The following is a 27,901-nucleotide window of genomic DNA, read 5'->3' as shown; positions in this document are numbered from 1 at the left end:
TCATTCCAAAGGATTCTGGTTCATATCTGGCGGACTCACTAGGGCTCCATTCCCCTCTCACCCCTCGACCCTTTCTCTCTCCGTATCAAATCCCTTTCTTCTCTCTATAGCCATGACTGTGTTCTACTGGCATTTCCCTAGTGGAGCCCTTGAACGCTTTCCGCCAGGTGACCATGTCCATGTATCTATATGTACAGTGCGGTGCTTGTCTTGTGGTGTAACCCGTATGTGCACTCGTTGCTTCGCCTGTGCTCTAGGTTTGCTTAGCAGATTCACTCCCTGACTTCCCTCCTGGAACCCAACCTTCTCCAAACAGTGGTGGAAGAAGATTAAATACAAATTAAGCGAAACTATGATATAGAAAAAGTCCTGCATTCAACATTTTACATGGAGTAAAAGTACAAAAGTTTTGGCATAAAAATACAAATAAAAATAATATATATACTATACTCAAAGGTTAAACTCAAAGGTTTGAAAAAATTGACAAAATATTTTGAAAAAGTATAACATAATAATGGTTAATGTATGTTCTTTAATAATAATTAAAAATGTGTTATTTTCAAATAATAAATAACTTTAGTGGACTAAAAAGTACAATATTTGCCTCCACTATTTGATATAGTGGAGTAGAAGTATAAAGCATTGAAAAGTGGAAACGCTCGAGTAAAGTAAAAGTACCTTTAAGTTGTACTTGAGTAAACATACTTTTACTTTCCACTACTGTCTCCAAGTAACCCTATACCCACAACACAACCCAACACACCACACACTGACCCCGACCCCATTGCTGCTTACTAAATATTACGCTCAGCAGTGGCACTGCCCTACTCATTCCAAAATGCAGCATGGCACATACAGTAAGCTGCTTTTATTGCATGTGTGTGTGTGTGTGTGTGTGTGTGTGTGTGTGTGTGTGTGTGTGTGTGTGTGTGTGTGTGTGTGTGTGCTTGCGTGCGTGCGTGTGTTGAGTGGGTGTGTCTGTATGTGTGTAAGTGTGTGTGATTGTTCACATGTGTGCATTTCTATGAGTGTTTGTGTGTGTGTTTGCTGGGGGGAGGGAATAATTTGCCTATATGTAGGCTATGTTTGTTTAAGTATTGTATTATTTATTGTACAATACCCCCTATACTGTGTTTAATATCAGCTATGTGCGTGTACGCACGTGCGTGTATGTGTGTGTGTGCGTGTGCAAATGTGTGAACAATACTATATTATATGTGTTTGTATGAGTGGTAAGGACACTGTGTGCATGTACTTCCTGTCTGCACGTTTGTTGACGTTTCAGTTGTTTTTGTTTTCATGGTCGAAGCTGTTAATATAATAATAAGTCATAATAAACCCTCGGGGTCATTTAATGTTGGGTTTTTGTGAGTTGTTCCTGTGTTGTCGTAGTAACAGCCATACGCACATAGCAAGGCTGAGGAGCACCGTCAGTGTAATCTGTTTTGAAGCCGTCACAACAAAGCATATCACCTTTGCCATACTGTAGGTGTCCACCTGTGCCAGGGGCGTCATTTGGGTCCCAGAGGATGGCCATTTCCTCCCCCTGGAACGGGGCTAATGTCAAGTACAAACATTTGAACTATTTTTCCCAATCAATTCACCACCCATCCATCTACTGTAGAATGTACATAATGTGACACACGTTACCGTCACGTGTTTTCTTGTCAGCCACGCAATCTTTCAACCTGCCGTCCCTATATTTCGGACTATCATTAGAGAAACATTTTCAAAAATCTTACATTTATTATTATTATATTTGAAATATCTAATAAATCTTTTGCCACATTTGTTTCTGAAATGACGCCTCGGACCTGCACTGTATCACTGGTCAAGTCTTTGACCCTCGCAGCCTTAAGCGCCAGCCCACAGACGCTGACTGCTAATAACGGATGGGAACTGTACCGTGATACTTCAGAGGGAGAAGAAAACAGAGAGAGAAAAAAAAGAGAGTTCATTAACAGTTTGCTAATGTGGCAAGTCCCTGAAAGATGGACCACTGGGACATTTCCATTTTAGTCTTTTCCTCAGGTTTTAATCATGCAATTTCATGCACATCACAAAGCCAGCACTCTCTCACTGTTCTGAACTGGAACTACCATCTTGTCTTCTCCTCTCACAGCCCTTTAGGCCAGTTAAGCTTTAAGCCTGAGGTATACTTAGTCGTGCACCTGTGTCACACAGTGCATTGTCATTGTTTCTAGCTTGTAGATCCACAAGCTAACGCAATTGAGTATAACTCAGGCTTTCATTATGTGTACTTCATAGATGCGCCACGTTGTCAGTTGTAGATCAGTTATCAGCGAGTAACACCGTCGTATCCAGGCATATAACTTAGGTTTCAGTCAGCGTCTGTGTCTGAGCCTTAGTTAAGCCTAATCAATATTTAGGCTTTAGGTGGTGTTCTCAGTGTTGAAGTGCTCTCTGTCAGTTTGTTATTGTGTACATGGGCCTGTCCTCTATTGAAACCGTGTTCTGATGTATATACTGTAGGTAATATGGCGCTACTCTACCTGTCGACTATAATGACCTCATTAAGGATCCTAGCGTTTTAATTGTTCTCTCTGTGTCTCTGTTCACTAAATACTCTCTTCTCTGAAATGTAGACTGCCTTACTGGCATGAATTACAAGTCTGTATTGCCAAAGCTAATTGTAGAACGACAGTCAAAACATCCAGAAGAACAACTGAATGGTTCCTGTAGTCTTTCACGTATTATCAAAAGGAGGGCATAATTGAGGAATTGCATCAGTTGTTTTCTGTCTCTGTGTCGCTCCTCAATAAACTTCTTCCTCGTCCCCTCATTTGCTTTGTGTCTGGTGTCATCATTGTGGACAAAGGGAGACAAACGTAACATGTTTGACAAATATGACATAATATGTTAGGGAAATAAAAAGCTGGATAGACATGGAGACTCACTGTTACTGAACAAACACTCTATAGTAATTAGTACTATCACAATATAGAGCTATTTCACACTTATTTTAACTTTAGGCTACACTACCTTTAGTTTAAACAAGATTGACTGAAATCCTAGAATACATTTTAGTATTGTATTATTGACTGTGTGTAACATTGATGAAATGTACTGGAGACAAAACACTACTGATGGAGAAAGGAGAGAGAGCACACAGTGAACCATCCCAATCCTTTAGGTCACAATCACACATTTTTAGCAAATGTAAATGTATGTTCCTCAGAATAGAATTTACAGAATAGAATTTACAAAAATGACACGGTTGGTCGATTTGAAAAAAATATTCAGGAATTGAGGTTCTCTATGGACCCTGAGTCTGCAATAAACATACATACATTGCCACACTCAGACATACATATGGACACACATAGCTGTGCATAGGAGATGCAGCTTGTGCCACCGCTCAAAAATGTGCCAAAAATAATTGCAAACCTATATTATGATGAAGAGCAGAGCCTTATCAACACAAGAGGGAGCTATTGCCATGGGTGGACCATTGATTGTCTCAAACCTTCTTACCACTTTTGTGGTATTCTGCAGATCTTATGTAGTTCAAGATCAAGAAGACTAGCTGTTGGATACATTTAGCAGTGTCTGCTCAGTGCTCACATGCTGTATTGATACTTTTGCTTAAGTAAAAAAAAAAAAAAGTACTTTTTCCATCTGGGCAGTGGGGTATGGAATTGTATGGACATAAATAGTTTGCACTGGTCTGGGAAGCTGTTACAACCCAGCAGATGGCGGTAAAGTAACATTATTAATTTATTATTATGAATACCTACCAAGATCACCGCCGTAAAATCAGACCCACAGTCCCGCCTACTGTATCCGGTAATTTGCACGCGTCTACACGGATGCGTTTCCGTATCCGTTTCAGACCGGATCTGCAAACCACAAAGTCGAATCGCCCCCCGGTCCGGCTCAGCGTTAACTGCGCAACAGCTCTGTGGGCTGTGATTGGACGGGGACACCGACGGCGCGTTGTGATTGGACAGCAGGGCACTGACAGTTGTTCGGCAGCTCGAGCGGTCTGACTGGAGAGCACATCACGGCTCATATGAAATGAAACCAAGTGACAGTGCTAGACTTAAATCAGACTTAAATATACTGCCCAGCGGACGACTTATTTATTAAGATACTGTAGTACAACAGTATAACGGGACATTGAACGTTTACCTGGCCTGCCTTGTCGTTCACTACCGAATAGAAAATCCAACCACAAACAGGAATTAGAAGAAGGATTATGTGTGTTCTTGTCATGTAAACACGGTGTTCAGTTCGAGGATGTCTGTCCCAACGGGAGGATGATGCCAGCAGCGCTTTGGTGGCGACTTGTTTTAGTGTGGCTGTGTGTACTGGCTTTAGTCTCTCGGTAAGTTTATGAATACACGTATTTATAAATTTGATATTATTCCATAATCTATTAGGGAATTACGTTTATTGCGGTAACCTTCTGGCTCACAACAACACACATACACACAAGTGCAGCTAACATTAGCTAGGCTACGTTAGCCAGAGCTAACGTTGTATTGTATTGCTTGCCAGAAAAACAGATCTACAAGGCACAAGCCAACAACGCGTCGCATTGCGCGTTGTTCGCTTGTAGATCTGTTATTTTTTGGCCATCGACACCGTCCTACTACGAAGTATACACGAGGCTTGATGTGGCACCTGATGGTCTGACTTGTGTGATGTGATGCTACTACGGTGGTGGTGCAACACTTGTAGGTGTTGCACAAAAAGTACATGAATACAAAATAACATGAATCGAAGGTACTTGTATGCAGTAGAGTATTAAGAAACTATAATAATTAAAAACAATTCAAATTCTCAATTAATTTATTGTACCAGTCATTGTATCAGTTATATAGCAGTTTTTCGAAGTTTTTATATTTCAGAATTCACCTTTTTAAAGTGATATATACATATACGTTACCTTTGGATTAGCTTTTTTGTTCAATAGCATCGGTTTGTATTTCACAACATCACTGTTCATAATGGTGGTGGTCACCTGTCAATCATAGACCATCAGAGTTTGTCATGTCATCTTGTCTGACTGATGCAGAAACTCAGTCAGATGATCTGTGTTACTTGGAAATTGGTTTCTGAAAGACTGAGAGAGCCAACATAACTGGACTGTAAGCTTTTCTTGATGGCATTAGCAATTGCCCTTTATGTAAAGCTTGATGAGAGAGAGCTGTTGGCTGTGGTACACTATGCTCTCATATCAGTACCGTAAATCTGATGATGCCACAGCAGGTCACTATAGACTTGAGAGAGAGAGATTAATATGATGGAGGATGATGATGTTACTGATGATTTGTTTTGAACCAGTATGCTTGATGATACTGAGCACACTGTCGACCTGACCCTACACATCTTATGCAAGTGTGTTAGTTTGAGATCTTTGTACGTGATGTTGGAGCCGACCTATGTTACATTTATGACTCACATAATCAAGTCAGCAGTAGCCCTACTAGCCATACTTTGAATGTATGTAGTCTCAGTCTGTGAATTATGTCCAGGCAGAAATGTAATGGAACCGATTGAGACAGGAAATCAATGGGTAAGGGTAATATGTCGTGATAACCGGAATACCGGATTAACCGCCCATAACCACGTTCCAGGTTTCGTTCTTGTTAGATATCATATATCAGATCTGGATAGTCATACCTGCTCTTGTGTTTATAATCACGCACGCCTAATGATATAAGGTGTGTCTAAAGGATCATGTGACGTGTACAGATGCACTCGATCTTTGCTCTGCTCTGATATGATGCATGTTTATCTCTTAAGTTATGTACAGTTGTATAGGAGCATCAAGACATCCACTCTCCTGTTGACTTTCAGTGCCACGCCCCTGCACAGGAGGCGGAGCTATGGCACATCTGCCAGGCCCGCCCCACACGTCCAGCAGGGAGCTGGAGCTGGTAGTTACTTAGTGCTGCTTGGTTGAGGGAATAAGGCAACAACTCCCGTAGGGATGGAAATAATGCTTCCAGTGAATGTTTTGCTCAGTCAGTCACATCTCATCCATATTTCATGGCGATATTCTCTATATCAAGGCAGCCAAATGTGCCTGTGTGTGTCTGTGTCACTGTGTTCTATTAACAACCTGTCCTACTTCTGGGTCCCTTTTTATCAGCGGTCTCTAGCTAATTTGGTACTCATGAGGAAGCAAGATGGATTGGGCTCTAATAATGGTCTGCTGTGGATCTCTGATCATTTGGCCAGTGTGTGATGTCAGTTACCTGTGACGTCCGTGCAATGTCGGTCATCTTCATTTCAACCAGTTTCGATTCGGCCTCCATTGACTAACAGCATAAAATACTTTCTTGACCTGACAAGCCATGCTTTATTACCACCACTTTGTACATTACAGCTGCTGGCTTTTAATTAGGAGACAAACTTGAGTGCTGTTTGTTTCACTGTTTATATGACTTGGCCAGCTTTGCGAGACGGACATGCGCCAGCCACACCAGTGGCCAAGCAGACGGCTTAAACGGAAATCCTAAAAGAGGTTCTTGTGAATGGCCCGAGTGTTGACAAGGCCAAGTGCTGGAGTGTGATCTTTAAAACTGGAGCGCTGTACACTCACTGACCTTTATCCTCCAGTTGGAACGTGAGCGTGTTGAATCTTTGTACGGTAGTAGGAATGGTACGATGTTAGATGTCCTGAGTCCTGAGTCCTCATGAGTCATGATGACTCACGACTGCAATAAAAATGGTTTCCAAGAGAGTGTTTAGTGCACTTGAGTATATTTCTCACACCTCTATAAGCACAACTAAAGCCAGACAAAGTGAACATGCTAACATTTGTGCACTTCAGTCGTACGTATCTTAAAAGGAACACAATTTGGCACGTATCATTCTCTGGGCCGCAAGTCTAGCAGTTCTGTACCACTAAGTTGTTCAGTTTCACACTTTGACTCTATGCCACAATACCAGTTGAACTTTATTTAATTTAAAAAACATATGCCACAATACCAGTTGAACTTTATTTAATTTAAAAAACATATGCCACAATACCAGTTGAACTTTATTTGATTTAAAAAACAAACAATGCACACAATGTTACTTTTGACTTATTTGTATATTTGTCCTTTTTTATGCACAAGGACCTTTTATTAATGTTAATTAATAAGATGACATCTTATTCAGAGCAAGTTACAAGTATGAGATTGAAACTAGACAAAGTGCACAGGTCAGGTTGAGGCCTCCTGGTGGTGCTATAATGAGCCAATGTGAAAAGGTTGCCAATTGGATGATTTGAGGCATTTTGTTCCAAAAATGTGTTTTGCACGCTGCGTTCATGATTTGAGGCTTTTTGTTGAAAACGGGCCAATCCTGCAAATTTTGAAAGCCAATATTAGCCAATCAGGATTGAATAGGAAATATTGATCAGATCTGTTTTGAGCACACACTGTGTAACGATTTGCGGGATTGTTGGACAAAATATGGAGGAGTCTGAGTAATATCAATAAATGTGTTTTACAAAAGTCGCCCTCCTGGTGGCGCTATAACAGGCCGTTCTGGAAAATTTGGGGCAGAGGTTCATGTGGCATCTAGGGAGTGTGTGTGCAAAGTTTGGCATCGACTGGGTTAACGCCGGTGCCGGAGATTAGCTGTACACAGACGGACAGACCCACGGACCCACGGACGGAGTGCAAAACATACTCTCTCCCCATGCCTTCGGCCTGGTAGAGACACTAAGCAGAGTAAGAATGAACTCTAGTCAGCAAAGAAAAATAGTCGCATAGAGAACAATGTTGTAGTGCCTCAAACTAGAAACGAATTTGTGGTCAAAGAAAAAGAAAGTATAATATATACTGTACAAAACACATGAGAACAAGCATAGTAAACTAGCAACTATCGAACAAAGGTGAGACAGTGGAGGAAAATTGTCAGTCTGCAGTCCTGTGGAAGTGTGGAGCGTTGGCCAGGGTATTTTAGGGATGGTTGGGACAGTATTCCTAGGCTGGATCATGTCCTGAAAGTATGGGGTTGGCAGGTGCCTTTGGATGTAACAGTCGGCAGTGATGAGGCTATAGCTAGTGTACACAGTAGGTTTCATCATCACTGCCACGTCACTGCTAGTGATTATTGTTGCTTCTCCTCCAGGAGTGACCTCAGTTGCAGTGACACTGATTGCTTTCCTGACATTATGTCACAACACGCAGACATAGCAGCATGTTAAACTGCTAGGAGAAAAGGAGGGATTCTTTGACATATTTTGTCCAAAAACATTTCCCATAAAAGACCAGCACCGATGACATGAGTCACATTGTTTTATTTATCATCTGTTCATGTCTGTGTCACCTTCTTTTCAAGGAGCTTAATTTAATCAAGAAAGGTTTTGGCTTTCTCCCAGTCAAAGTTGGGAGATGCATGACTTCTGCTTTTGTCCTCTTTACCTGACTTTGCAGACACAGATAAGAGAAACTGACCTTATTTAGTGCCATGGCCACCTGCTTTTTCCCATAACTTCATGGCGTGAGCCTGTACAAGACAGCAGGTGTCTACGTTTCATTTATGACCGTTTTCTTCTCTAAAATAACTTATTCCAAATATGTGTTTGTGTGCCAATTTTCTGTCAATATTGTGCAGAATTACCAGATGACCTCTAATTGCTCAAAGTAAGTCAACGGAACATTCCTACTTGTGACTCTGTCCCGTAGGCATCCCAGCTGTTATGTCGGCTGCACAGAGCAGCTGCAGGAATCCACGTCCCTGCCTGCACAGGACATGGTGTCGGAGGAAGAGCAGAGTGAAAACACTCCGACGGTAAGACCACAAACCACAAATGCAAGGCTCCGTAAATGCTTGACCCCATTCACGTAAACATACTTCAGTTCATTAGGTATTTAATGGTATGTTCAACTACTACCATGGGAGCTCTGGTGTCACGGCAAATGTAATAAAAATGTTTTAGCGGCAAGCAGCGATAAGGCGGGACCAAGACGGAAGGCAATAAGAACAATATGCACATAGAAATGTGTGTGTGTGTGTGTGTGTGTGGGGGGGGGACGACGACTCATACGCTGAGTTGTTGGTACCCCGATCTATCCAGACACAATCAGTTGTTTTGTCGTTCACGTACAAACTTCTCTTCAACTGGGATTTCAGATAATGGTCCATAGATTGTGTGTAGTTTGTGTGTTCAAACACAGTTATTATATGAGGCAATCTAAAATCCCCCTATGGGGATTACAATGCAAATAAAAAGTACATGAACCCGTGGATTTGCGCCTCTACCAATATTGACGTCTATAGTATTTGAATGCAGATGGGTAAGCAGCTTTGGCATGTGGCAGAGTTACATTTCTGCAACTAACTTTCCGCAGGCTGAGGAGAGCTGGGTGTCACATGTCCACTCTCTGTCCGAAGATGAACTCTTGACAGCTGGACAGTGGCCAGACGAGGACCTGGACACCCAGGCTTTAACGGAGGAGGACGAGGACGTGGCACAAGGTCCCGAGGTACGGCGGTGATTGGATTCCAACACGGATGAAACGGTGTCAATCCTGAGCCAAGATTGTGTTGTTGTTCTCACGAAAGCATGCAGTGTGTTTTGACACAGCGATAGGTCCAGATATGATGATATGATTTGTTGTTTTCTTTTAGTTCACCGGAGTAAACGATTAGCTAATCCTCTTTAATACCTTCTTATAGCAGCAACATGGAATGTATAATGAGGAATGTGCAGAATTAGAGGGAGCATAATGGAATGCACAGTGAACTAAGATTGTACGTACCAGTACATCAAGTACACTTATCAATGGTATATACGCCTGTAGCAAGTTGTTGCCGCCAGAAACGTCTGTTGTTTGGGTTTCCTAGACAACCAGATAGACACACAGTTTGATCGTTCAAACACATTTTAATATTATACAGATACACACTGACTGGCAAGCTGTTACAAGCCAGAGTTGATAGACATGCTGCCGTAACAACTAACAAGAGGCATGGTTTTCTTTCTGAACTGACTAGTAGTGTGATCCATTCTATGCTACGAATTCCCCTACTAATATCTGTCTCTGCCTGTTATTGTTCCCCACACATGAATGCTGAATCTAGTAGCCTAGTCCTGCCAGTCGCTATGAATTAAAATAAAACGTGGACATACCAAACAAAATCTATCAAGAAAATACTTGCAGGATTCATGCGATTTCAGTACAATGATGCCCCTGGTTTCCAAGGGACTTATTTTGGGAGCACAGGCTAAATCCATATCCGCCGATTCATTCACTCTAAATTGGATCATCTCTAGGTTGTAAAATTGGAAAACAAGTTGATCCCAGTCTATCCCTGAGTGTGTGGGCATGACTGTTTAATTTATACTGTGTATATCTATTAGGGTGTGCGGTCACACCCAGCTCAGAGTCCAATTAGTTTGGGACCGCCACGTGTGAGTGCTTAAATCAGCCATCACCCAGACCACAGCGCCCCGACCCTAACGATTCGGCTATCGGGCGTTTTGTTTTTAAACAGCTTACAGTGAGTCTACGGCGGGGATGGATTTAGACCTGGCCATGGTCCAACTGGCTGGCCAATGGTTCACTTCATCTGTTGTTCCCGGAACAACAGGTGGAGCATTAGGAGGGTGTTAGCTCCAGCAAAGAGGCCAACTACATTTTGACTTCCATATTTCACCAGACAGTGCAATGTGTTTGGGAATGCAACAGTTAATCGAACTAATCACTTATGAATATTAATATTTAAGTTAATACAATTATTATTTATATATATATTATGTGATTTTTCTTCACATTCCTGAGCCAATAATTACTATGACCGGGTCATCAGTCAATAGTCTCCGCCGGTCATCAAATTATTTGCTCAGTGACAAAATCTCCATCAATTCATGGCTTCATGGGGTGTGTAATTGATAGAAAATAATAATAATTGAGTGAACTACTACTTTAATAAGATATATAGATATATGGAGGAAATTGAAACTGCCATGCTACTTTTATCACTAAGAAATGTATTTGATTACCTATCAGGCTATGAGAGCAGAGGAGCCAGCTGCAGAGGTGAACCTGGAGACGGAGACAGAGACAGATGATGCAGCAGCAGCAGGTGAGCCAGAGCCAGACACACAACTTCCAGACACTCCTCCTCCCACCATTACTCAGGACCAGCAGCCAGCCGTCTCTTCGGAGCCCTCCCCTGCATCCCCCGCATCCCCTGCATCTTCTGGCGCTGTGGCCGTTACCCCTGACAACGCTACGTCTGACTCTGCAGAGGCCTCCAGCATCTCTGCTTCACAGGACCAAACCCTCAGCAGGTAAGCTGCCATCACAGAGAACCCTTGATGAAAACCCATTGAGACCTCAGGCCGATTCTACAAAATGTCTGCTAAATAAGTAGTTCTCAAACTATTACGTAATTAAAAATGATTCAAGATTCCTTTTTTCAAGAACACTTTAAAGATAAAAAATATAATAGCAGATGTACAAGCTTGCAGTGCGGACGATCAATTAACAATGGAGAACAACATACTATAAGGTTCTAAGTTGAATCGGTCTGCTCTGCTCAGTCAACTTCTTTATTGGTTTGTTGTTGAACCAAAACACATGGCCTGCTTTCTCTTCCCAGTGGTTCAGACAATGTTGAGTCTGACATGCCTCCGCCTGAGCCCAGCGACCAACATTTGGCCACGACTGACTGCGAAGCAGGCGAGGCCAACCCTTATGATGATGCAAGGTGGGTACAGTTGGTGACATGCCCTACTGGACGACATAAATAATAATAAATACTAAGAAATCCAGCACACTTCAGCCAGTGGAAGGTAGAAGGGCAGAAGGGCTCATCGGTGCTCAATCTGGGAACCTATCGGCAAAAACATAAAAAAATGTTTGTTAGCGCAGCATAGTTGCTGATGTTTTAATCAAATAACAACCGATGTATTGGTCTGGCCCTACTGTGTACCCATACACGGTACTATACTATGATATAGATATCTCTCTATAGAGCGCCGCAGTCCCCGCCCCCTTTCAGAAAAGCGAGTGGCCCAGGAAGTGGAAGCCCCATGCATTCTCCCATCGACACTTTTAATATAATTTATTTAAAGACTGTTACGCCGCGGACAAAGCCAATTCGGATCGTGACGAATCATGACAATGAACACAATATTTTGGGACGATCAAATCATTAGAAAGAAGAAAAGAAAGTTAGGAGACAACACTATTTGTTTTATTTTTCGTCTTATAAATTATTTGATCGGCCCAAAATATTGTGTTCATTGTCATGATTCGTCACGATCCGAATTGGCTTTGTCCGCGGCGTAACCGTCTTTAAATAAATTATATTAAAAGTGCCGATGGGAGAATGCATGGGGCTTCCACTTCCTGGGCCACTCGCTTTTCTGAAAGGGGGCGGGACTGCGGCGCTCTTTAGATCTATGTAACAAGGTGGAATCTTTCTGTTAATTATCTCCTGCCTTTGTAGTCCTCCGGTGGTCTTGGAGAACACTTCCAACGCTCACATAGCGGGTACCAAGACCCACACAGACCCAGCAATGAGTCCTCCGCCAGCGCGCAGCACAGATAGCCTGGGGGGCAACACATCACACATGCTGAAGGAAAAGGTATGCAGCAGGAATGCGCCCATTTTATCGGCTGTACATTGGTATCAACCGATACTTGCCTCACTCACTGCCATCGGTGTAAATCGACAAATATAGATGACATTCACCACGGGTGCTAATGTGTAGCTAATGCTAATGTGTAAACTGGTCAGTTTGGAATGACAACCTGGTGTGGAAAGCCTGGTGGGGCGAGGTTACAGTACTTGTACACGACACCAGGCTCTACGTTTGTCAATGGAAGAGTACTACTGTATGAACGAGGGAGACACCCTTAACCACTGCAGACGTGCTAGTTATACAGTTGCTATACAGATACAAATTTACAGTTTTATTCATTAGAATTCCGGATTGCAGATTTAATTTATGCCTTTAATGGTTGTTGTTTTTAAATGCTCAGCTGAATCATAATGTATACACCTACAGATGATATACATTTACATTCATATACATGACATACTGTACAGTGTACATACTAAGGCCTAGCCCTTATTTTAGGACTCGAACTTCGGCAGGAATTTCCGATTGGCTGCAGGCCCATCACCAAATTAATGTGCACAGGGGATTTTGGAGAGGGACAGCAGAGATAGACATAACTTCTGACAGGAATGCACTAGAAACTTTTTTTGACATGCTCATATCACATTCTCGCCGAGATATATTTTCGAGTTAATAAAAAAGGAAAAAAAACAATAATATTAATGTTTATAAAAAAAACGAAAAAAAAAAAACCGAATGGTTCAAACCCATTAATTAAGATTTGAGTGCCAACACTAACGAGCGAACATTTGAACCTTGAATGTTTGGGGACAGCCTTAGTACATACATGCATGACATACATGTATTTGTTAATTGTTGCCAGGGTTTGAGTCCTCCCGTGGCTGCAGAAACAGATTCCAGCACTGGTAGCAAGGACCCAGAGGACAACCCCACGTTTGATGAGTGGAAGAGAAAAGTAATGGAGGAGGTGGAGAACGAGAAGAGTAAGGATACGCACCAGCTTTATTTTTAATCAAATCAAACTTAATTTTTTGCATTAGGACTGCAATTGTTGATGATCATCTTAGCAAACATTCTATCGATTGCTTTTTTTGATCACCCGTAATCTAATAATTGAGAAGTTGTATTTTACACAGGATTGTGTATATCGACAAATTGATTGAGCTCTTTGTCACTATGTGTTTTCTCGTGCAAAAATAGTGAATATAGCCAATCTATACAAGCTCACAACGCCTTTACCATTTCTTAATTTTAATACATTATTTTCAATTGATTAATTTGATTAAGGCCGTTTTCACACCCAAAGTTCGCTTAGAAGGTCCGGACCAAATATTTGCATTTTGATTTTGGTCCGTTTGGTGTTCACACTGGCGTACCAAATATGTAAACAAATGACACGTGGAAAAGAGGTCGCATCGAAGGCTTCGTCATAACTTTGCGTGGTGGTGGCGGCACATGCTTAAAATAAACAGATCTACAAGCGTACATCGTGTACCATACCGTACATACCATTCCGTGTCGATAACTTGTACATCTGTTATTTTTGCGCACGTGAACCTCGTACACTGCCATTAAATTTGCGCTGCGCCTCGACATATATGCGTCTAGTCTACTATTAAAATCAGACAGCTATAGCTGTCATATCAATAGTGATCCCCGTAAAAAAGACATGCTTTTAGAACTAATTATTAATGCAGCCTCACAACTGCCGACGGCTATCTTGGCTATCGTCCTGTATTTGGTCCTCCGAATGCATTCACACCATTAACAAACCGCACCGTGGTTCGTTTGGAAGTGAACCGAGTCCGGCCTTTTTTATTGGACCATGGTTCGTTTCTTTGATCCGCACCAGAGTTCGGATGCACGTTCACACCAACCGAACCAAAGGGGTAAGCGGACCATGGTTCGTTTTAAACGAACCAAACATGTCCGGTGTGAAAGTGCCCTAACGGTTGCACCCCTACACCAGTGTTCTTAAATGATTGTGTGAGCTTGAACGCATCATCTTTCTGTTGCATTTTTACCGGGCGGTTTTGCATCTGTGCTGGTGTCAATTCCGCTGCTCATCAGGGTGTGAAAATAACACTAATGCTAACACCTAATGCTGGTCCATTTTGACTGTAACTGGTATATTTTGTCTATACAAGCAGCCACTTGAACATTTAACCAACCATCACTCAAAGATCTTGTTTGGTTTTATAATGCCTTTTTGGCTTTTAGAATAGAATAGAATAGAATCGTCAGATTTGACGATCAAATCTGACGATTTGTGCACCGTTGCCTTTGCTGTAGTTGGCTGAAAGCAACTTGAAGTTTAAGTGAATATTCCGAATGAATCTGTATAAAAGTGATTTAGAGAAATCCATTGTTTCCTCTCCATAGCTCAGGCTACTCATACCTCTTCCAATGGGGCTTCTGTTCCTGTGAAGAAAGTTCAGAAGAACTTTAACAACAACTACGCATCAGTGGAGTGTGGTGCCAAGATCCTGGGCTCCAACCCAGAGGCAAAGGTACACCTCATACTACTGTACGCTTCACAGTGACAATATGAACCACATAGTTTGAGAAACGGTTGAAAATCGATTTTTAGAAACTTTTCTCTTAGTTGATTATCTGAATAGAACGCTGTGGGAATTGCCTTTTATTGAGCTATTTATGTATTATACAGTAGATGGCATAAATCGTATTTATTTTTACATTATTTATAGAAGACGTATTCCCATAATTCTCCCTCTGTTGGTATTTTGCATGTAAAGCGCTTTCATTAGGGAAATGCTTAATGTTACATTTTAATAATTATGAGTGATTTGTTTTTACACAGAGCACCTCAGCCATACTAATGGAAAACATGGACATGTACATGCTAAACCCTTGCAGCAATAAGATATGGTATGTAATGTACTGTTTTTACATACTGTAGTGATACACAATTATGGCTGAAATGATCATTGTGATTATTTTTACATAATTTGTACTTAATATTACTATTACAGTTATTATTAACAGCTCTTGATAATGGTGATTTCTGGTGGTAGATTGTTGTTTTTATAAATACTTCTCTTTTTCCAAATGGTATGTAATAGCGTGTGTAATTGTATTGTGCCTGTAAGTGTAGATGATTTGTAATATGTTCTGGTTGTTGTTAACCTTGGGTAATCGTCAGGAGACATGATGGGTGAACAGCTGTGAAACTACTTTTAACTTTCAGTTAAACCTTATTTTTCTCACTCAGGTTCATCATTGAGCTCTGTGAGCCCATCCAGTTGAAGCAGTTGGACATCGCTAACTTTGAACTGTTCTCTTCAACCCCCAAAGACTTCCTGGTGTCCATCAGTGACAGGTCAGAGCTGCTGCTACTGTTTAAGAACATTGCTGTTACTGTACATGGAAAACACAGAGCATCACACGACACGGTCATGTTTGTTGCACCTTTACGGGAAGGGTAGGGGAGTATTCAAAGTCCCTGGGGGAAAGTTAACACGGCTTCACCCAGCAGATTCCATAGAAGCCAGCATGTCTTACAGTATATGGAAGCATGCTGTGCAGCGAAAATAGCCAATCTGCAAGCTCCAATCTGCTCACCTAGTAGATGAGCTATTTCCGGTTATTAATTTAAGATTAGAGCTTTTGAAGTGGTAAAACTAGCAATATGTTCAGAAACATCTTCCATGAAATCTTAATAGTCTCGGATATTTCATATAAAAGCAAACGTTAAAGCCTCAGTCTGTGATTTCTTCACCTGGTGGAACAGCAGGAACAATATGTTAATAAAACATAATCATTTGACATAGTGTGTTACTTGTTTAGGAATCAGTGCTAGCGTGGGGGGCTCCTTTCATAAAGTTTCACAAATCGCACATTAGGACTTGGTCATACAAACATTTCCAGCCGTGACATTTTATGTTGCTGTAATCCATGCATGCTCTGTCATATTAACTCAGATATCCAACCAACAAGTGGCTAAAGCTGGGGACCTTTCACGGCAGGGACGAACGCACAGTGCAGAGCTTCCCTTTGGACGAACATCTGTACGCCAAATATGTCAAGGTGTGTGCACAGAAATCTATCGGGTGCCCTTACAAAATCCTGTCTTTTTTTTTAACCTTTATTCTGTACTTGAGTAGAGTACAACAAATCACTGTAATAAATGGATTGGGAAAGTAGAGGTCTCTTAGCAGGGCTGCTTGTGTATGCTGGCTGATTCTATGCTATGGTCCACATGGGCAATAAACCAGTGTGCTCACACTCAGAAGTACATGGTTAGGACAGAATGTACAGAACACTGCAGCTACAGTATGGGAGAGGTTGGCAGATCTCTTGCTTTGTTTCCATAGCATCTTGAATCTAAACCAGCATTTACATTTTGAGGTCCTGTTGAACAAATGCATGTTTATATCCCTTAAATTTATTATCTCTTTCTCCCTCTCTCTTCTCTCTTGTTTCCCTTTTGCATCAGATGTTCACCAAGTACATAAAGGTTAGCCCTCTTTTCTCGTAGAGGTTTGTGGATGAGTGAGTTCAGTAGAGAAGGTGGAGGGAAATGAGCTGTGCAACCGAGTGCAGTTAACAGTCACTGATAGACCATTTAGCTTTATCGCTGTAAATTAAATAAAATTAGGGCTGCAGCTATCGATTATTTTCGATTATTCTATTGATTATTTTTTCGATTAATGAAATAATCATGAAGCGTGTAAAACAATTGTAAATGTAAACGAATCGACACAAAGATTCTACTTGATTCTTAATTGACTAAAATGATTATTTAGTCTGATTAACCACTTGAGCCATATTTTATACTTAGTTGTACAACAGTGTCATGCAAAAATGGCAATCTACAACGCAAGCTCACAACATGTTGCATAATTGCATTGTGACGTGCATTTTTTTTTGCTATTTTAATTTTAATTTTAAAGAATTGATTAAATAGATAGATACGTTTGATTAACCGCTGCACCTGTGAAATAAAGGCAGTATGTCCTTCCAATTCCAGCTGTATATGAATCACAGGTTGTACTGTATGTGGTTGCTCACTGCTACTGGCCTCTTTCATCTACAGTACTAACTGAGACAGTGTTTTTTCTACTCACCAAACTATAGCTTTGCACTTTGCACATACAGTAATGTGATTAATGCTGCATATGCTGAGTGGTGTGGCACATCATGAAAGAAAAAAAGTAGCATGTCTTCAGTACAGTGTGCGAATAAAACAAATGTCTTTCAGGTGGAGCTGATATCTCATTTCGGCTCTGAGCATTTCTGTCCCCTCAGTCTCATAAGGTAAGCCAACAGTAAGGTAACAGTGGCAACACTTTGAATGGTGGCTGTGAGTTTATGACAAGTCAGCACAAGGTGCTGCACCTTCCCACCAGGAACTTTATAGTGCAGTGTCTCCCTGAATCCCCGCTCAAGTTTCACACAACTTTCAGAAAAGGATGTCAAATGTTATGCAATAGTGCGCAATTGCTGCTGGTGACATTATCTTACCCTCAGCCGCTCCCCTACACTGTAGCAGTGCACTGTGCGCTGAAGGAGACCTTACTGTACTGTTGCTGGACTTGGCACGTCTGCTTATGGGGGCAGGGGGCAACATACGCCTGCAGCATATTTTAAAATGTACAGTCCAGCCACTCCCCCTTAGCCTACATAGAACATAGAGTACAGTTGTCTTTTTATTGCAGATGGATCACATTTAAACAAACGGCAAACTAGCACATGTTGTACCCCAGCATGCTGTCATAAAGAATCTTACCACACAATGTACCCCAACATGCTAAAGAATCCTAGTACAAAATGTACCCCAACATGCTAAAGAATCCTAGTACACAATGTACCCCAACATGCTAAAGAATCCTAGTACACAATGTACCCCAACATGCTAAAGAATCCTAGTACACAATGTACCCCAACATGCTAAAGAATCCTAGTACACAATGTACCCCAACATGCTAAAGAATCCTAGTACACAATGTACCCCAACATGCTAAAGAATCCTAGTACACAATGTACCCCAACATGCTAAAGAATCCTAGTACACAATGTACCCCAACATGCTAAAGAATCCTAGTACACAATGTACCCCAACATGCTAAAGAATCCTAGTACACAATGTACCCCAACATGCTAAAGAATCCTAGTACACAATGTACCCCAACATGCTAAAGAATCCTAGTACACAATGTACCCCAACATGCTGTTATAAAGAATCCTAGTACACAATGTACCCCAACATGCTAAAGAATCCTATCTCATAATGTACCCCAACACTGCTGTTATAATCAAGACGGAAACTGTATGTTATTTCCATGAAAGCCTACCAAATGTTTTTGAATACTCGGGATTATGTATGGGATTACTAGGGATTATATATTCTACACCGGGATTCTGCAGTGGAGTGTCATTGTTAAATCATTTTTAACAATGACACGCAACCGTTGGTTTGTCAAGATGGTTAGGTTGATATGTGGGTGAAGAACTCCTCATGTTCAGCAGGCGGGACCCAAGATAGCGGGGTGGGGGTAGGGTGGGGCCACTGCCCATTCATTGACTTCCATACTTGCATCACAAACCTTTTAATGCCATTCAAATCTGCCCTCTGGTGGCCACTGGAGATTTTACAGAAATGTTTAGTTTAGTTTTAGTGTACAGTACATGTTGCACTGCTACCCTAGCCTTACTTAAAGACGGATCCCCATAATGTGCTGTTAACCAGGGTGTTTGGGACCAGCATGGTGGAGGAATATGAGGAGATAGCAGACCCCTCGGAGAGAGCAGAGGATCCGGATGATGACCTTGGTGAGAGCACTATAGCTTGCCCATTGTTTATTTATGTATGTAAACTTTGTTTAAGCAGTAAAGCAGTCTCTTACGAGTGTGAACTGGCCACGAGAAGAGGCAAATACATGTTACACAGTTCTGCCAGTAACAACAAATACAGGACAATATGTTAATAACAATGAATCATCTGTAAAACAGTGCCCACTACCTAGGTAGCTCAAGGAGAAACAGAATCTAACAAAGTGACCAATAAAATACTAATATAAAACTCAGATTTTGTTGGGGGTACGACATAGTGTAGCCAAGCATTTGATCTGAGACTAGTTTAAATTTAGAACAAATATAGGATGGGAGATTACAGAGACTGGCCGCTTTGTGAATGAGAGTATACCAATGTAGCTAGTATAGTAATGAGTACAGAGTACAGTGATGAGTCCTGAAGTGGAATTGGTAATAAACCTCTGCAGGATGAAAAAGTGGATCAAGTTTATCCAGTGTTGAGGAACAGGCAATAGACAGTATCGCCATAGTCGAGCTGCGAGAGGAAGAGGCCAGGCTGTGCATGTGTAGTATGGAGGCATTGCCCTAATGCTTAATACAGTAACACAGAAGACTTGCATTTAGCGGTAATGACCAGGCTCTACATTTCTCTGGGAATTGCAAGGTCGCTGATTCAACCCTTGTTTCGCACTTGTCAAAGTGTCCCTGAACTAGCACTTAACACCTAACTGCACCCATGGCACTGTACAAATTGCAATAATAATAATAATAGCTATTATTATTGCAATTTGATAGACATTTTATAGAAACCACTGCCCCTATTAGTTAGGTTAGGTAATTGCAGAGGACATATTTCATGTATGTGCAATGTATGTGCAAAGCAGCCAAAGGGGACAAAATTATTATTATTGTCCTTACAGATTACCCTCCTGGCTATGTACATGGTGAGATCAAGTCTTCCAAGAATCTGATTGGATCAGCCAAAGGTAAGTCCCTTGTACTATCGTCTAAATGTGGATAATATTGGTCATTCAAATATAGAATACGTATTTATAATCCCATAGCTGGGAGTTGGTAAAGCGTAACCTAAGTTTCTCTTGTCCGCACAGATGCCATTTTGAACATGGTGAACACCGCCGCCGCCGTTGTTCTCGGGGGCAGTTCTGAAATGCAAGGTGTGTCTGACACTCCAAGAATGACAACTATGAACAATGTTAACCATAAACGTATTATAGAATGTGGTTCCCTCTAAATTCAGATGTATTTTGATTGGCTGACGTGTTCATCGTTCCTAAAATTGCTCTGAAAGTGATCCCAATTATATTGTTCACCACTGTCAATTATAACTGTGGTGTGGATTCCACTTGATTTAGCACTGGTTGTCAAACCTTTACATTTCATTACGGTACCCTGTAAGGGTCTCAACAGTAACACCCATTACCACACAAGTGTCATTCAGGCACAAATCATCTGGATTGAACATACAGTATGAAGACAGATTTGTACCGTTTTTAACCTTTTACAGTAACAATTGTTGTTTCTTTCTCTTCCCGGCTTTCTGAAGGGAATGCATCATTTCAGGAAGTGAACATGACTGAGCCACCGCTGCAAACTGATGCCAACACGGAGGCTGCTGGAGCCGCTACAACCATCGCCCCCATGTGAGTAGCATAATGTCTCTGGAAGACATCGCCAGAAACGTTCAGTCTAGACAGACTGAACAACACTATAGAATTCTTAAATGTAATAGATATATTTTAATGAACGTATGAAATATAATCTCCTTATATAAGCATCACTTAATTTCACTGCATCTTCAGGGTAAAGTAAAATCTCAGGTGGAAGCTCTGTTGCTTCCAGTTCTAGTCTAGAGACTGAATGAACACAGTAGCACATTATGGGTGAGGTTGCTTTGCCACCAGATGTATTTTTTTGCTAACGGCAGCTTTTAGTGTCCGGGTAGGTCAGTTGGTAGAGCTCTTGCCTTTGGACCACAAGTTCACGGGTTTGATCCTGGGCACTGCCAGCGTAGGAGTAGCACGGCTTTGGTGCGGCAAATCATGTGGTAAGAACTAGGTGTGGCAGTGTGAGTCCACACCTTACAATCCATCACCAAAGGCTCTTGCACATTGTAACAGGGATAGACTCTCACGTTTCTCGACTGATAACGACGACAAGCCTCTCCGACCTACTTACTTAGCTTTGAGGTTTTGTTAAATGTACAGTACTACTTTCTTCGAGTCTTCAATGTGCTGTGCTTCATTTGCCCTCTCTAGGCCTGATGCAGAAGAGGCAGAGATCCTTGTAGACTCTGATTTCACTGCAACTGAAGACCTCCCTACTCCAGAGTTACCCATCACTGAGCTAGAGCTCCCTCCAGTGGAGGACAGCATTGTCACCCCTTTGCCAGCAGACGAGGATGAGTCGATCGGCTCTACCATCACCCTTCTGGGTGAGGAAGAGGATGAGGATGAAGAGTCGAGGGAGGCCAAGGAGAAGCGACAGCATCAAAGTTCGGAATGCTGTGGACCACTTTCATTCTCCTCCCAGCCCTCTTCTTCTACTTTCTGCTCTTGTTCGTCTTCTCTCCAGGAGTATCTCATGCAGCAGTGTTCCACCCGGCTGTCCAAGCAAAGGAAACCGCAAATCCCGGAGAGCAACGCAACTATTACTGATCACCCCTACCTCCCTTCATTGAAGCTACCCTTCTCACCTACCGTCATCCAGGTGACACAACCACCGCACACTGAAATAAACCAACCCCAGGACAAGGAGCTTGACCCTGGATCGGCTGAGACCGCGGCCAGTCCCTCAGAGGTGCCACTTATTCCAGGAAACGTCACCGAGCCTCAGACAGGGTCTGTGTCTGAGTCTCCCGTGTTGGAGCCCAGTCAAACATCAAGCCTCCCCAAACCCAGCGCCACAGAGTCCCCCACTGCCAAGTCCACCCCTGCTGCCCAGCTACCCCAGCATTCATCCAAAGGCCTGCCCAAGGAACTGAGCCCTGATAGGAGCCAGGATGAGCAGGCTGCGGAGAGGCAGGGAGGGACTACAGTCTCTCCTAGTGTCTCAGTCCCCATCACTGACAGAACCAGTGGCAGCGCCACAGTGGAACACGTCTCTGTGCCGCCGACAGACGACAAGCCTAAGATGGATTTGGGTCAATCCGGACAAGATCCCCCCTCCCAGGAAACGGAGTCCGCAGTACAAGCTCACACTCCCCAGCCCAGCAGCGCTTCAGAACAGCAGCCTGTCCCTCCAGCCACACCTGAGAATGGTAGCCCCGCCCCCGAGGAACTTCTCCCAGCTCCACCCACCGCCTCAGACCCCTCCGAAGGCCTGTCTGCCACCGCAACAGAGTCCAAAGTGGTCGATGATCTCATGGAGGACATGATCTTCACCTCGACCAACGGTCATCTTACTCGCCCTTCCTCTACCTCTCCTCCCTCCTCTTCCTTCTCCCCCACTCACTCGGAGTTCTACGCCGAGCTCCACAACATGACGGAGCAAGGGAACGGCAACCAGGTGCACGGCTCCAGCCTGAAGGAGTCTGTGTTCATGAGACTCAACAATAGGATCAAGGCTCTTGAGATGAACATGTCACTCAGCGGTCGCTACCTGGAACAGCTCAGCCAGAGGTGAGGAGAGAGAGACACACACACACACACACACACACACACACACACATTTTAATCATTTATTTATGTCCACATAAGAGATACAAATACAAGGACACAAATATTTACAAGGTGCCGTACAGAATGCAGTCAGCAAATCCCGAACAAATAAATACCCACACACCCTTCAGGGGTACAGGTAACAGCGTCTTCGCCATATTTGGCGGCTACCGATAGTGGAAGATATTGCACAGAATTTCGCAAGCCGTTTGGCTGCTTTTTTCGGCATCCCAAGTTGTTGGAAGCCTCTTACGACCAAACTGTGTACATGTCCTAGGCTGCCGAAGATAAACACATATAGATTGCACCCTAGTTCAATGATGGACTGGAGGAGCGGCTGGTACTTAATGACCTTAGTCATAAAGGCTTCCTCTAAGCTAGAGTCAAAGGTGCAGGCCATTTCAAGAATGAAAACTTATTTGTTCTCTTCATTAACCACAACAACATCTGGTGTGTTAGCAGAGAGATGTGCAAAAATGTCAGTATTTTCAGTACAGAGTTGAAACATGGAAGGTTTGACACAGGAATGTTTGTACATTCTCACAGACAGTGCAAAATGTTTGGATATGTCCTTAGTTATTAGATCAACTATTCTGTCGTGGCGTGCTATGTAAAGCCCTTTATAGGCAAAACAGCCATTCAGAATGTGTGACATGGTTTCTGTAACAAGCCCTGTGGTGTGATGCAAGCAATGAGGTGCATGGGTGGAGGGAAACCAGAGGGAGAGGTTGAGTTTGGTGGGAAGGATCTGTAGCCTGGCTTTTACTGTAAAGGTGATAATGTCCTCATTGAGAGCAGTGTTCCTTATAAATGAATGGGAAACAGAGTGGTCAGCATGGGGAAGACAAGCCAGTTTCCCCTGGAGTTTGAGTCCAGTCCAGTGTTGTTGTTGCCGATGTTGGAACATATCCAACAGGGTCCGCCGGGCACCCTTAGGTGTCAACAGGTGGGTGTGTCCGCTGTAGGTCACTGTTGCTCTAACAGAGGTGAGAAGGTCACACACACACACACACACACACACACACACACTATGTACTGTAGTGCTGTATATTACTGACCAAGAAATTGCATTATCAGGCCTGAATATGGAAATATTAATATCAGTCATGCTGTTTGTTCATGCAACGATTAAGACTTGCAAGGAGCAGAAACAATTTAGGCAGAAGTCTTGATTATTTTACAAAAATATTGTGAACTAAACACTTTACTTTAAGGTACATAACTCATTAGCCATTAATTGATTGATTGTGAACATAATTAGTAAGTGACGGAAGATGTGGTGCCAATAGTCGACTGTAATGAAACTGCATTGGTGCAAAAATAACCATTTTTCTGACGTTTAATTCAAGGTATCGAAAGCAGATGGAGGAGATGCAGAAGGCTTTCAACAAAACCATCATTAAACTGCAAAACACGGCCAGGATGGCAGAGGAGCAGGTGAGCGCCGGAGGCAAACAAATGTTAATTTAAAAAGATGAAGTTGATTGTATTTAAATACTAGATCATTTCCCCATAAGTACTTGAGAACCAGTTGCTTACAACAAGGATCATGAAAAATGGCCACAGAGACGTAATTTGCGTCCCACATGAAACCCAGCGACTGTTTGCGAGACACTGATGGATTTCCACCAAAACCAGGCTACAATTACTGTAGCTTAACGTTAAGAGTCGTAAATGTTCCACCATCTATCATTGCTGTACGTTCGTTTACATTTTTTCCCACTTGCGTGTGATCAGTCCAGATGACTGATTTACTAACCAACCCTGCCCTCCCCCTTCCCACAGGACCTGCGACAGACGGAGTCCATCCAGTTCTTGCAGGGACAGTTGGAGAACATCACACAACTAGTTCTCAACCTGTCTGTCAGGGTCAGCCAGCTACAGAACGATGTATGTACAGTATATCTGTATAATGAATGAATGTACTGGTCTCACTTGTGAAGAGCATGTCTTAGACAAAAAAGGTACCACAAACTGGTGTCATTAAACCCAGCTACCTACATAATCTATCCTTTTTAATTTGGAAGAAATCTGGGAACCCATTGGCAAAACAAATGAAAAACGGCAAACTCTTTTTTTCATTGACGTGAGTCGACTCGACAGTCTGTCTCGAGAGACTCATTTGGAAGTGACACTGTAATTTTGATCTCATTATTATTTAGCCGATCGCTAAAATGGATCGCTTGTCTCGCAGGTGTCTGACAGACAGAGTTATCTGCTGGCGTCTCTCACACTGTGTCTGTTCCTGGGGCTGATCCTGTGTGCCAACCGCTGCGGCGCCGCTGCAGACATCGAACCACCGGCTCTGCTGGCAGAGCCGGAGCCCCCGGAAGAACCCAGGAGCTACAGCAGCTGTGAGAGGTGAGACTGATCTGTGCTTAGATGTCATGCGCCAAACATTGCTGATCTACATCTTGCACGCGTTGTGACTGTGAGCTTGTAGATTGACTGTTTTTGAAGTGTCTGTTTTCTAAAATGTCTAATCAATATGAAGTGTTTCAAATGGATTAGAATTAATTTTGCAGTATTTGCATCTCGTAAATATATCGGTAAAAGCATCGACGGTAATCGCAAAAACTCTGGCATCGGTTGGGCTCTGCTTAATAGTGGAGTTAATTAAAATTGGGATCCAAGGGGGACAGACACATCTGTGATATGATTACCATGACAAAGGCAGGAGGGCCTGTTTGAAATGAGCGATGGGTAGCTGTTGGGAGTTTTATAGCACGTATACTGCGTCAATAGACAAGATTACCATCGTAGTTAAATCTCAGAGGAATCTCGCAAAAGCCTTCAAACATGTTTTAACCCATTTTGGGCGGGAACCCCTTTTGGTGTTACTGTAGCATTATGTTATGCTAACAAAAATAGCAGATCTACAAGCTCTCGGTGGCGCGCTACGAGCTTGTAGGTCTGCTATTTTTGAAAAATTGAAGAACGACTGACATGGAAACATAGCTTTTTCAGAAAACTGTTAGGATGTAGAAGACATTTTTAGAATCTGATCTCGGGTCAGAATGGGTTAACAGATGTGATACGACTCTTCTCGTCCTCTAACATTAATTAAAATTTCCCCAACAGGCAGTTTGCCTCATGTGACGATACATGGTTGAAGAGGCGAGCGTCTTATCCGCTGCTGCATTCTGATTCAATGCAGATCCCTACCACTGAAGGCAAGTCACTTCTTTGTGCCATGGTGTCAGTGCAATATTTGTATTTATTTCTATTTGCTAATGCATGAAAAATATAACTAATATATCTGTGTCTATTGTTTCTTGTTGCCCAGGTCCAGAATCTCTGCCCACAGTGGAGACACAGAGGTTTTCTCCAGCGAACAGAAAGGTGTGGACGGTACCTACAAAAATGTGAATGTGGTGCGTTTGGGAGAAGCACCGACTTAGAGATATCTAACTTGAATGTTTAATAAACATGAAGAACTTTCACATTGCCATTTCTGTCTGTCTTTCCTTCCTTTACAGAAGCGACGTGCCAAGGTGAAATCCAGAGAGGGAGTGGAGACCCTGAAAGCCTCCTTGCCTACTCCAGAGCTGGCCAACGGTTTCACTGTCTGTAATGGCCTGCCACACGCAGCATACCCGGCACATCGGTTACTTCACACAGCCTTTAAAGACTCACCCTCGGAGGGTAGCTCATCCTCATCGCACTCGGACGACGCCTCCTTCTGTGGCATCACCACGATCGCCACAGCTTGCACGCGGCTCTGTGATGGCCTCCCGCTGCCCAGGACCAAGGCGGAGAAGCGGGCCTTGAGACGCAGGCGTCCAAAGCCCGGCCCCTCGGTGGTGAACTTGCTCCAGGCACAGCGGAGGGACAAGATGGATTACATGCCCGTCCCCACCAGCACCATGCAGGACCTCGGGAGCAGGAACAATGATCTGAGCTCTGGAACATGTGGGGTGAACGCTGCCCTCTCAGGTCCTGCCTGATAAAACACTGCTCTCCCTCACCGACTGTAAAACTCTCCTAAAAGGAGGGTGGATGTTATTTCCTGTATGCACAGGACAGCTTGAAGCATTGATGCAAGACAATCCCATCACTGTTTGCTTTCATTTCATTCAATCCATGTTCTTTTGTTCAGGCTTGTTCAGGCTTTTATATTTGTGACACTTCAAGTTCAAAATGAATCAAGTTTTTCCAATCCTACCATTAAAGTCTTCCTTTGTCTCATGGCAAACAAACATGTCTCATTCTGTGAAATTTCATGAAGAGAATATCATGCCATTTTATGCTAGAAAAAAAGTGTTTAAACTTGACATCATGGGTTGAGATAATTCTACCTTTTTGTCTCATGGCGAACGTGTGTCATTCTGTGAAATTTCATAAAGAGAATAACATGCCATTTTATGTTAGTGTGTCTAAACTTGACAACATGGGTTGAGATACTGTAAGGCTAAAACATACAATTTGGGTGCTTGATGGCTCAGAGTACACAGATCATTATGCTCAAGCATAAGGTCCTGGATTTGAATTCGACCATCTTTTCTCACGTCTATTCTCTTCGTCCATGGTTTCCTGTCTCCTGTTTTGAAATAACGCATAAAATGCAAAGAATAATTTGCACCCTGTAAAATGATATTAGAATTATTTTGTGTACTTGCTTCAGAGCCCACAGATGGACAGTGCTATATTATTTATGGCACTCAAGCATGATGAGAAAGGAGCCTACTAAAGTTAAGTACCTGCAAAATGATAGTTGGCATTTGTGGGCCAACTAAAACGCTTTGTTTGAAATAGACACTCATGCTTTCCAAGGTGTGACTTGGGCTGGGAGGAGGAGTAGGACTAAGGCCCTATATGTCCTCTCTGGGGGGGGGGGGGGGGGGGGGGTACTACCTGTGAGTGGGTAGTGTTGGCTGATGAATGA

At 42.6% G+C, this 27,901-nt stretch overlaps 1 protein-coding gene across 4 annotated transcripts; it reads left to right on the top strand.

Moving 5' to 3' along the window:
- The first annotated feature begins 4,039 nt into the window (after positions 1 to 4,039).
- Positions 4,040 to 27,634, top strand: LOC308325748 (SUN domain-containing ossification factor). Of its 4 annotated transcripts, none has more exons than XM_080778419.1 (24): positions 4,040 to 4,348; positions 8,655 to 8,760; positions 9,321 to 9,455; positions 10,983 to 11,266; positions 11,578 to 11,685; positions 12,430 to 12,568; positions 13,428 to 13,548; positions 14,948 to 15,075; positions 15,387 to 15,454; positions 15,798 to 15,905; positions 16,507 to 16,612; positions 17,022 to 17,042; positions 17,787 to 17,842; positions 19,275 to 19,357; positions 20,260 to 20,325; positions 20,449 to 20,514; positions 20,904 to 21,000; positions 21,616 to 22,977; positions 24,366 to 24,453; positions 24,802 to 24,906; positions 25,211 to 25,377; positions 26,098 to 26,189; positions 26,303 to 26,358; positions 26,496 to 27,634. In XM_080778419.1, exons 1-24 carry the CDS (start codon positions 4,281 to 4,283, stop codon positions 26,961 to 26,963), a joined length of 4,098 nt encoding a protein of 1,365 aa, XP_080634545.1. In that variant the 5' UTR covers positions 4,040 to 4,280; the 3' UTR covers positions 26,964 to 27,634. The 4 variants fall into 4 exon arrangements, with proteins under 4 accessions (XP_080634545.1, XP_080634544.1, XP_080634547.1 ...); XM_080778418.1 differs by having other exon boundaries at positions 26,303 to 26,367; XM_080778421.1 differs by having other exon boundaries at positions 26,303 to 26,390; positions 26,496 to 26,633.
- Positions 27,635 to 27,901: the final 267 nt, after the last annotated feature.

This window comes from Protomyctophum bolini (genome assembly GCF_963924005.1).
Source record: "Protomyctophum bolini genome assembly, chromosome: 12".
NCBI classification, from domain to species: Eukaryota; Metazoa; Chordata; class Actinopteri; order Myctophiformes; family Myctophidae; genus Protomyctophum; species Protomyctophum bolini.
Note: the sequence above shows the minus strand (reverse complement) of the source record. Positions and strands in the feature narration are given on the sequence as shown.